General features: G+C 44.5%; 1 protein-coding gene across 6 annotated transcripts in view; it reads left to right on the top strand.

The window, feature by feature from the left end:
• The window catches only part of Tbc1d1 (TBC1 domain family member 1), a 181902-nt gene that overhangs the window by 135660 nt on the left and 32663 nt on the right, over window positions 1-13579 (top strand). For all 6 annotated transcript variants that reach the window (XM_055624208.1, XM_055624209.1, XM_055624210.1 and 3 more), the window contains 2 exons: window positions 7940-8125; window positions 10277-10438. In XM_055624208.1, coding sequence (XP_055480183.1) covers window positions 7940-8125; window positions 10277-10438 — 348 coding nt within the window. The remainder of the gene's footprint in view (window positions 1-7939; window positions 8126-10276; window positions 10439-13579) is intronic.

Raw genomic sequence — 13579 nt, forward strand, 5'->3', positions numbered from 1 at the left:
AGATAGATAGATAGATAGATAGATAGATAGATAGATAGATAGATAGAGTTGTCAGGGCCTTGCTAAGTTCTGTTCCTCTTTCTTTCAGTTCTGCTCAGTCTTCCCAGGATGTTCAGACTGGTTCCATTCTCTGGGATCTTATTTTGTTGTTATGTTTGGGGTTCAAGGTGGTAGAGAGGCTTGCACAGTGCTGTGAGGGCAGAGAGGAGGTGCCTGAGACCCTACAAGATAGGAGTAGAAGCAAGAGCAAGCTTTATGGTGTGAGAGGCATGTCCTTAGTACTGAGCTTTGGGGGGGGGGGGGGTTAGGGAAGGGCGGAGTGAGCTAGACAAAGAGAGGCCAAAAGACTGTGCCAGCCCTCAAAGGAGAGATTGACTTTCCCTGATAGTTCTGGTAAGTGGCATGCCAAAGCTGAGAGGAGGCTTCCCCATATTGTTGGGGAAAGACCCTGGGGCCATGCTGTCAGTTTTGCATGGAACAAGCATTTCTCTTTCCTAATGTTTTCAGTATATAAGTATTCCTTTAGAAAAATCTCCAGTCTGGATTGGAGCAATGGCTCAGCATTAAGAATGTGCATTGTTCTTACAGAGGACCTGATTTTGATTCCCAGCACCCACATCAGGCAGCTCAAAACTACCTCTGATTCCATCTCCCAGTAATCTGACACATCTTTGAACTCCCTAGGCAAGTGCGCGCACACACAGAATGAGAAAGATATGTGAATGCCTTGGCAGCACCAGTGTGATTCAGCCCGTGCTTCTCCCCACCCCCTCTCTGCCCAGATTCCTGTTACTTGACTGAGGCATGGGGATGGGTTAGCATGGGGCCGGCCTGAGCTCTAGTCCTGGCTTCACTAACTGATTAGCTCTATGTTCTGGGTGTTCCCATTGAGCTGTAGAACAGTCCCTGGGTTAACTGGTGATATGGAGGTAAAACTGGTAGGTACTTGTAAAGCATGCCACCTACCACATAATCAGAAACATGACTTTGAGTCTCAGTTTCCACACTAGGGAAGGAAGAGTATTGAGTGAAGTCATTTTCTAGAATAGACTCTCTTTCCATTCCGAGTGCTGACCACTCTGACTAGTATTCACATTCATCATTGATTCTTTCGTCAAACAATGACACTATTGGATTAAATATATTTAATTTTACAAAGAAGATAATATTAAATTTGTGTGGGAATTAATATAATTATTTTCTTTAAACGTATTTTTTTCTTTTATTGAAAAAAAATTTTTTTGAGGCAGAGTTTCTCTATGTAACCCTGGCTATCCTGGACTAACTTAGACTAGGCTGGCCTAAAACTCAGATCCACCTGCCTCTGCCTACCTGAGTGCTGGATTACAGGTGTGCACCAACATGCCCAGCTGAAAATTGATTTTTTTTTTCATAATATATTTTGATTATAGTTTTTCTTCTCCCAGTTCCCCCCTATCCCCCTCCCATCCAAATCCAGCCCCTCTCTGTCTCTCATTAAATAGAAAACAGACATGCTTTTAGGTATATCAATATAAAATAAGCTAAAACAAGAACTAGCACATCACAAGACAAAACAAATTAACAGAAGAAAGAGCCTCAGAAGAAGCAGAAGCAACAGAGACACAGATGTCCACTCACTTGCACACTTAGGAATCACATAAAAACACTTCCCTGGAAGCCATAATATATACACGAAAGACCTGTAGGGTAAAAACAGGAGGGGAGAGAGAGGTTGAGAGAGGGGATATGAATATAAAATACTGTGAAAGAAGCAGCCTAGCGTGACCTTGTGAGACAGGGAGCCTCCTCAGAGGCCTGTGAGTCTGCTTCCCGTTGGCCCTCTGCTGCCAGGCACTCAGTCTGCCCTTCAGAGTAGTCTGCTTCCCTAGTTAAGACTCACTTGGAGAAAACTAGATTTTCGTTCTCAATACTTCTGTGTGCTTCTGGGTTAGGGATGGGGCATGTGTTTCCTTCTCTGAGCTCCAGGCCCTCATCTGGTGCAGACCCTTGAAGACACGGTGCCTGCCGCCTCCGGCTCTGGAAGTGTGTATGTGTATCAGTCCGGTGAGTTAGAGGGTCTGGCTTTCTTGGTGTCCTCCATTTCCTCTGGCTCTTACACTCTTTCTGTGTCCTCTTCTGCAGGGTCCCCTGAGCTCTGAGGGGAGGGGTTTGATGAAGACATCCCTTTTAGGGCCGAGTGTTCCAAAGTCTCTCACTTTCTGCGTGTCGGCCTGTGGTCTCTGCTGCAGGAGGAAGCTTCTCTGATGATAGCCGAGCCAGGCGCTGGTCTATGAGTACAGCAGAATGTCACTGTAGCAGAAGTCATTTTACTGCTTTTTCTTAAGAACAGGGTTTGTTTTTACCCTGGGTCTCTGGGATACCTATAGTCTGGGTGTTAGTGTCTTGAATTCTTTATGTATTTTGCATATTAGCCCTTTATTGAACATATAGTTGGTAAAACTCTTTTCTCATTCTGTAGGATGCCACGTTGTTCAATGGTTATTTCCTTGGCTATGAAGAGCCTTTCAGTTTCATGAGGTCCCGTTTATTAATTGTTGATATTAGAGCCTGTGCTGTTGGTGTTCTGTTCAGAAGTCTTTTCCTGTGCCAGTGAGTTCAAGGTTGTGAGCATGGAAGATCTTTCCATCTTCTGATATCTTCTTCTATGTCTTTCTTCAGAGACTGGAAGTTTTTTTCGTACAAGTCTTTGACTTGCTTGGTTAGGGTTACACCAAGGTACTTTATGTCCTTTGTGGCTATTGTGAAGGGTGTTGTTTCCCTAATTTCTTTCTCAGCCTTTTTGTCTTTTACATACAGGAGGGCTACTGATTTTTTTTTTTTTTTGAGTTAATTTTGTATCCGGCCACTTTGCTGAAGGTGTTTCTCAGCTGTAGGAGTTCCCTGGTGGAGTTTTTGGGGTCACTCACGTATACTATCATATCATCTGCAAAAAGAGATACACTTTGACCTCTTCCTTTCCGAACTTAATCCCCTTGATCTCCTTTAATTGTCTTATTGCTCTAGCAAGGACTTCAAGTACCATGTTGAAGAGGTATGGAGAGAGTGGGCAGCCTTGCCTTGTCCCTGGTTTCAGTGGAATTGACTTAAGTTTCTCTCCATTGAGTTTGATGTTGGCTATAGGCTTGCTGTATATCGCCTTTACTATGTTTAGGTAAGTGCCTTGTATCCCTGATCCCTCCAAGACTTTAAACATAAAGGAATGTTGGATTTTGTCAAATGCTTTTTCGGCATCTAAGGAGATTATCACGTGGTCTCTTTCTTTCAATTTGTTTATGTGGTGGATTATATTGACTGATTTCCATATATTGAACCACCCCTGCATACCTGGGATGAAGCCTACTTGGTCATGGTAGATGATATCTTTGATATGTTCTTGTGTTTGGTTTGCTAGTATTTTATTGAGTATTTTTGCATCAATGTTCATAAGAGAGATTGGCCTGAAATTCTTTCTTTGTTGGGTCTTTGTGAGGTTTAGGTATCAAGGTGACTGTGGCTTCATAGAATGAGTTTGGTACTGTTCCTTCTGTTTTTATTTTGTGGGATGGTGTGAAGAGTATTGGTGTCAGCTCTTCTTTGTAGGTCTGGTAAAGTTCTGTGCTGAAACCATCTGGCCCTGGGCTTTCTTTGGGTGGGAGACTTTTGATGATTGCTTCTATTTCCTTAGGGGATATAGGACTATTTAATTGATTTACCTGGTCTTGATTCAGTTCTGGCAAGTGGAATCGATCAAGAAAATTGTCCATTTCGTTTAATTTTTCAAAATTTGTGGCATATAGGCTATCAAGTAAGACCTAATGAGATTTCACCTTATACCCATCAAAATGGCTAAGATCAAAAACTCAAGTGACAGTACATGCTGGAGAGGATGTGGAGAAAGAGGAACCCTACTCCATTGCTGGTGGGAATGTAAACTTGTACAACCACTTTGGAAATCAATTTGGTGCTTTCTCAGACAATTAGGAATAGTACTACCTCAATATCCAGCTATACTACTTCTAGGCACATATCCAAAATATGCTCAAATATACAAGGACATTTGCTCAACCATGTTTGTAGCAGCTTTATTCGTGATAGCCAGAAGTTGGAAACAACCCAGATGGAATGGATACAGAAACTGTGGTACATTTACACAATGGAATACTACCCAGCAATTAAAAACAAGGAAATCATGAAATTTGCAGGCAAATGGTGGGATCTAAAAAAGATCATCCTGAGTGAGGTATCCCAGAAGCAGAAAGACACACATGGTATATACTCATTTATAAGAGGATATTAGACATATAATATAGGATAAACCTACTAAAATCTGTATACCTAAGGAAGCTAATCAAGAAGGAGGACCCTGGGTAAGATGCTCAATCTTCATTCAGAAAGGCAAACGGGACAGACATCAGAAGAGGGAGTAAACAGGAAACAGGACAGGAGCCTACCACAGAGGGCCTCTGAAAGGCTCTACCTAGAAGGGTATCAAAATGTATGCTGAGACTCATAGCCAAACTCTGGGCAGAGTACAGGGAAAGAAGGGGGAGATAGAAAGAACTGGAGGGGACAGGAGCTCCACAAGGACAGCAACAGAAACAAAAATCTGGGCACAGGCGTCTTTGGTGAGACTGATACTCCAAACAAGGACCGTGCATGGAGATAACCTATGGGCACAGATGTAGCCCATGGCAGCTCAGTGTCCAAGAGGGTTCCCCAGTAATAGGGACTGTCTCTGACCTAAACTCAGGGGCTGGCTTTTTGATCACCTCCACCTGAAGGGGCCTGGGGGCAGCCTGACCAGTCCACAGAAGAAGATAGTGAAGCCAGTCCTAATGAGACCTGATAGGCTAGGGTCAGATGGAAGGGAAGGAGGATCTCTACTATCCGTGGACTGGGGAAGGGGCATAGGAGAAGAAGAGGGAGGGAGAGTGGGATTGGGGGGGGGCTACAGCTGGGATACAAAGTAAATAAGCTGTAATTAATAAAAATAAAATTAAAATAAAAAAGAAAACTATGCATTTCTTGTTGATTTCCCAATTTGATGGAGTATAGATTTTTAAAGTTATGTCTTTATGATTCTCTGGATTTCCTCAGTGTCTTGTTATGCCCCTTTTCATCTCTCATTTTGTTAATTTTTATCTACTCTACTTTTTAGTTAATTTGGATAAGGGTTTGTCGGTGTTACTGATTTCCTTGAAGAACCAACCCTTTGTTTCATTGATTCTCGTATTGATTGTTGTTATTGTTGTTCCTAGTTCCTATTTTATTGATTTCAGCTCTGAGTTTATTTCTTAACATCTACTCCTTTGGGGTTTGATTTCTTCTTTTTGTTTTAGAGTTTTCAGGTGTGCTGTTAAGTTACTATTATGAGAGCTTTCCTGTTTTTGTTGTTTTGTTTTGTTTTGTTTGTAGGCATGTAATGCTATGAATTTGCCTCTTATAACTGCCTTCATTGTATCTCACAAGTTTGGGTTTATTATTTATTCATTTTCATTCAATTGTAGAAAGTCTTTAATTTTTTTCTTAATTTCTGACTTGACCCATTTCTTATTTAGTGGAGAGTTGTTTAGTTTCCATGAGTTTGTAAACTTTCTGTTGGTGTTGCTTTCCAGCGTTAATCCATGGTGGTCAGATGGGATGCAGGGCATTGTCTCAATTTTCTTGTGTCTGTTGAGACTTGCTTTGTATCAGAGTATTGTTCTGTTTTGGAGAAAATTCATGAGGCACCGAAAAGAAGATATATTCTTTTGGTTTTGGGTGAAATGTTCTGTAAATATCTGCTAGGTCCATGGATTATAACATGGCTTAGTTCCAGTATTTCTCTAGATGACCTGTCTATTGGTGAGAGTAAGGTATTAAAGGCTTCCACTGTCAGTGTGTGGGGTTCATAATGTTTAAGTTGTTTCCTGTATCAACTTGGGTGTCCTTGTGTTTGGTGCATAGATGTTAGAAATTCACTGTCCTTTTGGTGGGTTTTACCTCTCATGAGTATTTAGTGTCCTTCTGATTCTGATTGTCCCATCTCTTCTGATTGGTTTTGGTTTGAAGTCTGTTCTGTAAGGTTCTTAGGAAAATCAGACAAGCTTATTTGTATCACCCAACAAATAGCCCTGCTGACTGGGCAGTAGACCAGGGTGGAGAACAATTATGTCTTAAACCTCACATCATCATCACCAAACAGTGCTTGCAGGGTTGCAGATGAGGTTTCGATGAATCCTGAAGTCAAAGCTGACACTCCATAAGCCTCCGTAGTCAGTAAGCTCTAGTCAGAACCTTCACTGGCCTTGAGGCCAGGCATCCTAAACTATTAGAATTAGTCCTCGGTCCTGGCTCAGTTCCGACCCAGCATTATTAGGAGTTCAGATTACTAGGGTTACTTGGAAGAAATAAAGTGCTTTGTGCTTCTGTGTGCACTCAGGGATCTGGGCTGTGGGACAGACAGTGAGTGGCCAGGGCCAGTGGAGTGAGAACACAGGCTCGTGTTGGAGCTGGTGGTCAGACTGAGATTCTGTTTGGGTGATGTTGAGGCTCAAGCTGCATGTGAAGGTTGTTTCGCGTGCAGATGTGAGGAGCCACGTTGCTTATGTTCATTGTGCAGAGTAGCTCCTGAGAATGCTTCAGTTGAATGAGGGCCACGCTGCCCCTTAGAGTCGCAGTGAGCAGGGGGGACGCTGTCAGTGTGTGTCTGTAAGGGATTTGAGAGTTAGAATATTATGTGGATCAGGAATGTGGTTTCTGCAGAGAGAGGGATACAGATTCACGAAATAGGAGGAGTTAAATAAGACAGACATTTAGAAACTGATGTGGGCACACTAGAGTTGAAGTTCCGTCTGTAGGAGCAGGTGGCTTCTGAGCCAGGTGACAGTGGAACCCCTGTGCGCCTGCTTGCTTATTTGGTCGGTTTTTCTGGGCCTTACTTTCTGTTTCAGGAAGTTGTATGTCAGGATAAGTGACTGCCTGTCCAAATGCCAAGTACCACTAGTTCTCTTTGCTTGATGGGAGCACTGTTAACAAACCCAGCTCATCTGGTGTCTTAAGTACATGTAACCTTCTCCATAGCTAATGCCGCGACAGCAAGTGTGAGCCAGGCTGCTGTGTTCCCATGTTGGTTTCCTGTTGCCCAGCTACGTGACACCGTGGAAGTCTCTCCAATGCCTATACCTTGTTTGTTTGTTGCACCACATTTTTTAAATATAAAAACAGATTGATAAAGCTCAATCCTGGTGTCTTAGGGTAGTTGTGTTAAATAAATGATGTAGAAGCAAACGACTAGATGATTGCTTGCTATTAAATAACCTCAGAAGGTCATCCTAAAACCTAAAAAGTGTCTTTAAACATTTCCCCAACTACTTAAGCTTCTGCTCTCTATTTAGTGTGTCATCTGCTTTATGTTTTTGACTCATACATAATTTACTGTGGTGAACGCTAAAACATAATTTAAGTCACAGCTGTTTACTTAGGGGTGTGGGCAGCGGTAAGCCTGCGCTACCACAGCGCTCACGTGAAGGCCAAAGGACGACTTTCGGTAGTCAGCTCTTTCCTTACCTCCTGCGGGTCACAGGACCAAACTCAGGTTACCAGCCTTAGTGACAGGCACCTTCACCTGCTGAGCCATCTTGCTGGCCACAGAACATAAATTTTACACCTCGTAATGTCATATCTTAGCTAATTGAGCAGACCTTTCTTGAGTTGGTAAAACATTCGAGTTCATGCTCTTTGTTGTTGAAAAACAGAACATTCTGAGGCAGGTGGGATGACTGAGTGACTGAAGGTGCTTACTGTGTAAGCCCAGTGACCTGAGTCCAGTCACAGGGACTCAGGCTGAAGGAAGGAAAGAACCGGTTCCGCAGAACTGTCAGACACACACACACACACACACACACACACACACACACACACACACACACTTCTAAAAGGAAACATACCATTCTGTGGTGTCCTTTTTCATTTCCAGATTATTCAGAGCTGGGAGAGCTCCCTCCACGATCCCCGTTAGAACCTGTGTGTGAGGATGGACCATTTGGCCCTGTACCTGAAGAAAAGAAGAGGACCTCGCGCGAGCTTCGAGAGCTGTGGAAAAAGGCGATTCTGCAACAGATCCTGCTGCTCAGGATGGAGAAGGAGAATCAGAAGCTACAAGGTTGGTTTGGAGTGTGAAGCTGAAAAAAACTGATGTTTCTTACCTGATCTTTGACAGCCTTAAACACAACAGTCAAGGAGGCCTTGCATACTCGGTGCCTGTTATGTCTTTTTACTTGTTCAAACACCGTTTGCTTTCTAGACATGGTGCTTATAATGCCATAGAGGAATCTGTAACACACTGAGAGGTCAATAAGACTCGCTTTACATGTCTAGAAATTCTGAGATGCAACCTGCCACTTAAGCTCTAACTCTCAGATGTAAGTTATATTGTTTGTTTAATTGGTTGGCTGGTTTTGTTGTGGTATTGGTCTTATGGTAGGTTTATGGAGTTTATTTATTATTTTTTTCCTTTTTTTAATTCCCAGCCATAGTTTCTGCCTGGGTATTGAGAATAAACTGATCCTATGTAAATCTTTAAAGTATATAACCCCATTTTATGTGGCTATTAGTGAGTTCCAGAATAGAAATTTATCTGAGCTTTACCTTTATAGATACTGTTATCAAAATATGACAGAAGCTTATAAAGACCAGGTTGTGAATTTCCTATTTCAAGACTTGAATCAGTAGATGTCATTTTTAGAGTCACTTAAGCAGCTGCATGCATGTTCCCTGTGGGAAGCAAGTTGGTTCCAGGGTGTAAACCACTACCTGGATTTGAAGTCCTTAAGATTTTGAGTGGGAAGTTGGTGAGTACACGCTCCCAAAGGGAGGCTGTGGTAGGCGGTCAGCTCATGGTGCCATTGCTTAATGAAGTTTTGGAATTAGTGTTTCACTGAGCATTAGCCTTGGTCACAGGGTTTTGTTTTTTAATAAGGACCTCGAAGCTTGAATAGAGCTGATAGTAACTAAGACACAAGGCCTTTTTATTATTAATTTATTCATTTTACATCCTTATTGTAGCCCCTACCTTGTCTCCTTCCAGTCCTACCCTCTTTCCCCCTTTTCCTGTCTCCCAGTCCTCAAAAAGGGGGAGCCCTCCTCCCTTTCCCTCTGACCCCAGAGACTATCAAGTCTCTTCAGGCCTGCCTGCACCTTCTTCCTGGTAAGGCCACCTCACCTAGAGGAAGTGATCAAAGAGCAGGCAACAGAGTTCATGTCAGAGACAGCCGCTGGTCCCCTTACTAGGTGACCTACGTAGAGACTGAGCTTCTTCTCAGCTACATCGGAGCAGGGGTCCTCTCCATATATGTAGTCAACATTGTCCTCAGGGGTCTGAGGCAGGAGTTGGGGTGGGGGTGGGGTGACAACAAAATCCTCAGATTAAGCTTTGACCAAGTCTTCTTTTGCTGGCTGTATAAGGTTCCTGGACTTGAAAGCAGATTCTGGTTGTTTGGTGGGCAGTGTTGGAAAATACCAGTCCGGTTATGACAGAGTTCTTTGCCAATGAAGCCCCTCTGGTGTTTAGAGCCCAGTGCTGGCTCCTGTCAGCCTAGGGAGGCTAGTGATAATCCTGACTTGCCAGATGTGGTAAGCTCAGCTCTAGTGACGTACTTTCTTGTGTCGGGGTGGGAAGTGGGTGGAGAATCTAAGATGGTCCTATTTGGTAATTTAATAATAATTCTTAATGCTACTCTAGTGTTCTTTGGAGAGACACCATAACTGTTTCAGAATCATGAGGAGATGTCCTATGACGGGGGGAGCTGTTCTACAGAGACTGACAGCACCTGTGTGAGGCCTGGCTCTAAATAGGAGGAATGTAGAGTGTCTCTCCAGCTTAGGTGAACAAAAGCTATTGAGAACCTGCTGTGCCAAGCCCTGGGCACAGCAGTGAGGCACTTCTGCCCTGACCTGAGGCTGTGGGAGTGGGCAGTATTATGTGGGCTACACCAGCAGGAAGGCCGGCAGGCCGCATTGGGGAAGGGTGTGCTGGAGAGAAACCAAGGCAGTTTCCAGGGGGTTCATGTTTGTTCACCCAAGTCCTGACCAAGCCTGACTCTCTGTTGCCTCTGGATGAGGCACAGTTGGCGTGGGGTGGCCAAAGAGGCATTTTAGCATTCCTAAGAGGAGGAAAGCAGGTAGCTTCAGTTGGACCTGTGCTGCTGGCTGCAAGTTCTCAACATCTCAGTAGTGGTGGGCAGGGACCATGTGGGGTCACTGTAGCCAACGGCCCCAGAACTCCCACTCACCTGCCCTTGCTCATCTCTTCCAGCTTCTGAGAATGATTTGCTGAACAAACGCCTGAAGCTTGATTATGAAGAAATCACTCCCTGTCTTAAAGAAGTAACTACAGTGTGGGAAAAGATGCTTAGCACTCCAGGAAGATCCAAAATTAAGTTTGACATGGAAAAATTGCACTCAGCTGTTGGGCAAGGTGAGCTTTATCAGTTGTTGTCCAGCAAGCCTCACCCTCTGTGATGACTAGAAGGGTGGAGGAAAGATATTTACAAGTCCAATTTTGGGGGCGGTCTTGCCTTTTCATCTTTACTCACTGTATTTCTGAATGTCTGATTGATTGGTGGAGGTTCCATCACCTTTCATGAGTTTAATTATATTAATTAAAATGCCCAGAAACCAGGGACCAGTATGTTGACAGGAAATCCCAAGGCTTAGTTGCCCATGAACTGAATGAGTGACATGATGACTCAAAGGGGACGTTGAAAATGAACCATGTGTGGTCTCTTGCTGGTTGAGCATCCTAGGGAGCAGAGAGTCCCAGCTTACCTTCCAGGCAGGTGAGCTGGACTTGGGCCCCACCCAGGTCAGCATTTTGGAGTGTGACCGTAAGCACAGACTCCACCCCATTAAGTGGAGCTGTTTTGGTTTTGGCGTTTCTAAAAAGATGTTTTTAATTGTGTGTACGCAGGAGTGCAAGTGCCCCGACGTCAGGCAGAGGCACGGGCGGCCGTCAGGCAGAGGCACGGGCGGCCGTCAGGCCCCTGATGCGGGGGCAGACTCAGGTCCTCTTCAAGAGCAGCAGTGCTCTGAGCTGCTGAGCCCGGGGCCTTCGTGTGCATGTGAGGTGCGGGTGGTGATGGCTGGGAAGAGCACGGCACACCCGTGTCCTAGCACTGGAAGGTGGGAGTGGGTGCCTCTCAGTGTTGTCTGCCACTCTGAATTTGCTTTGTCTGAAGGGTGTGCAGACTGGAGATGAAGTCTGAACATGTCTCCAGCATCTGTTACAGTAATCCTCAAAAAAAAAACAGGCCGGATTTTGGCCTTCTAGGTTTTTTGTTTTGTTTTTCTTTTGGTCATTTTAGGTTTGTTTTAATTGTTGCTACTCACTTAGGGAAACATCCTAAGTAACAGACTTGGCCGTCTTTATGGATCCGCATCGTTTACCTTGTCCTCAGGTGCCCCTCCCCCTGGGCCCCGCCCCATCTCATTTTGTTTTTCTCTAATGGAGTTTGAGCCCATGGAACCCACATAAAGGTGGAAAGAGAGTCCTGTCCACAAAGTTAGCCTCTAATTTCTACATGCATGTCATGGTGCACACACACACATTAGTAATAATAAAAACATTAAACACATCATACTGTAAGACCTGGGGTCTCACAGCTCAGGAGTTCAAGATCATGCCCTTCCCAGAAACTCCCCCAGACCAAGACTCGTTGCAAAAGCAAGAGGTTTATTAACCATTGCGCAATGGGGTCACCCCTGCCGGTCAGCAAAGAGTGGCACCGGGAGACAAAGGCCTTTAGGTTTTTAAAAGAAAAATTGCGGGAGATTTGAAGTTGCAGTCTTGGCAATCTAGGATTGGATGAGGAAGCTATAAAGTAAGATAATTGGTTAGTCTTAGGTGCTCAAGCTTGGCCAGTCCTGCCAAGTGTGGATGCAGCTGCAATTGAAGGTGGGGCTGATTAGCTCATCCTTGAAGATTAGGGGCTGCAGACTTTTGGCTGGAGGTCAAAAGCTACTCAGAAGAAGTCTAGGTTTGTTGCTAAAAAATGCTATCTCAAAGACAGGAGTTTTTCTTTTTGCTGAGTGAAGGTCATTGCTTGCTTGCCTTTTTTTCTATCTGTCCTCATAGATAGGGTCACATTTTTCCATTCTCTGGAAAGGTACTAAGAGGCTTTAGCTTAACCTGAACCTAAAACTCAAAACTATAGGCTTTAGAAGACATACAGGTTACGAAGTTAGTCTAACCCTTTCAATACCAATGACTTGGGAGTTCTTAAAGAATGAAAAGCTACATTTTAGAGCTTAATTTGGATGAATTTTGGTGTTGAAGTAAAGAAGTAATGATTTCCCCTGGAGCAGATGTTAGTCAGCACTGGCGTGAGCGGCAGCCTTTGACAATGATCTGCTTTCCGTGCTCCTGAGCTCTGCTCAGCTCTGAAGGAGGTGTGCGGATGCACACACATCACGAGCTTTCCCTGTGGCTATGCCCATTTTCCAGAGGAAGGGGCCTGCATGGGTTACTCATTGCTAAGAGGGTCAATAGAGCTAAACCGTTTTCCTACCATGGTCTTTGAAAAATAAAGTATTTATTGTTACTTTGTGTGTATGGGTATTTTGCCCACATGTATGTCTGTATACCATGTGCATGTCTAGTGCTCAAAAAGGCCAGAAGGTATCAAGTCTCCTAGAACTGGAGTTATAGACATTATGAACCACCATGTGGGTGCTAGGAATTGAACCTAGGTCCTCTGAAAGAGTGACTAGTCTCCTTAGCCCTTTTTAGGCACTCTTAAAACCCTTTCGCTGTGTTGGGGAGATACCTTAGTGGATAAAGCACTTTCTGTGCGTGAGGACTGGAGTTCACGTTCCCAGACCCGTGCTAGGCGTGGTAGCCGCTCCTAAGTTGGAAGACCGGCCAGGTAGACTAATGGGACCTCCAGTTCCGTGAGAGACGCTGACTCAAAACATAAAGTGGAGAGCTGTTGAGGAAGACGCCTGATGTCAACTCTGGGCCGTTACATGTACCTGCATGCACCCCCACTCCACGTCCCACATTTAAACAACCTCATGCAAATAATTAAATAAATAAACAAAACCTTTTACTGAGCTTTGACAGCATGGGGTTTAATACTTGTGGGTACTTAAGGAGACTTGCGTGATAGTGGCCTCGGGCATTCAGTTTGCAGGAGTTCTCCTCACCGGCCGGCCTCTGGTTGAGCCTTGCTTCACTCAAGCTGCAGGGAAGGGGCTGGAGGCGTGCTCTACACAGGCAGTGGCTTCCGGTGCGACCTGGGCTGGCATCTTCACCTGTCTGCATTCTGCCTCCCGGCTGGCCACAGGAGAAAACTTGGCCCAGGTAGTTTTATACTGCCCTGTACTGCTGGTGGGTTTTGCACCCACTGTGGCTGCTGCAGTATGACCTTCACAATGAGCAGTTGCAGAGAACCCTTTCACAGCAAACTAGATGACGCTCTGAGGTGGCACCTCAGAAGCAGTTGCTGCTGTCTGACAGCTGCTCCAAATGTTTGAGATTTTTAGAAGCCTGAGACCTGGGCATTTATTTCATGTGTTGAGGGAGTTGATAGGCTCCAGGTATCTGGACCTGTGGGCTGAA

The sequence above is a fragment of the Psammomys obesus genome, unplaced genomic scaffold, assembly GCF_907164565.1.
Source record: "Psammomys obesus unplaced genomic scaffold, mPsaObe1.curated_primary_1811, whole genome shotgun sequence".
In the NCBI taxonomy this organism is placed as follows: domain Eukaryota; kingdom Metazoa; phylum Chordata; class Mammalia; order Rodentia; family Muridae; genus Psammomys; species Psammomys obesus.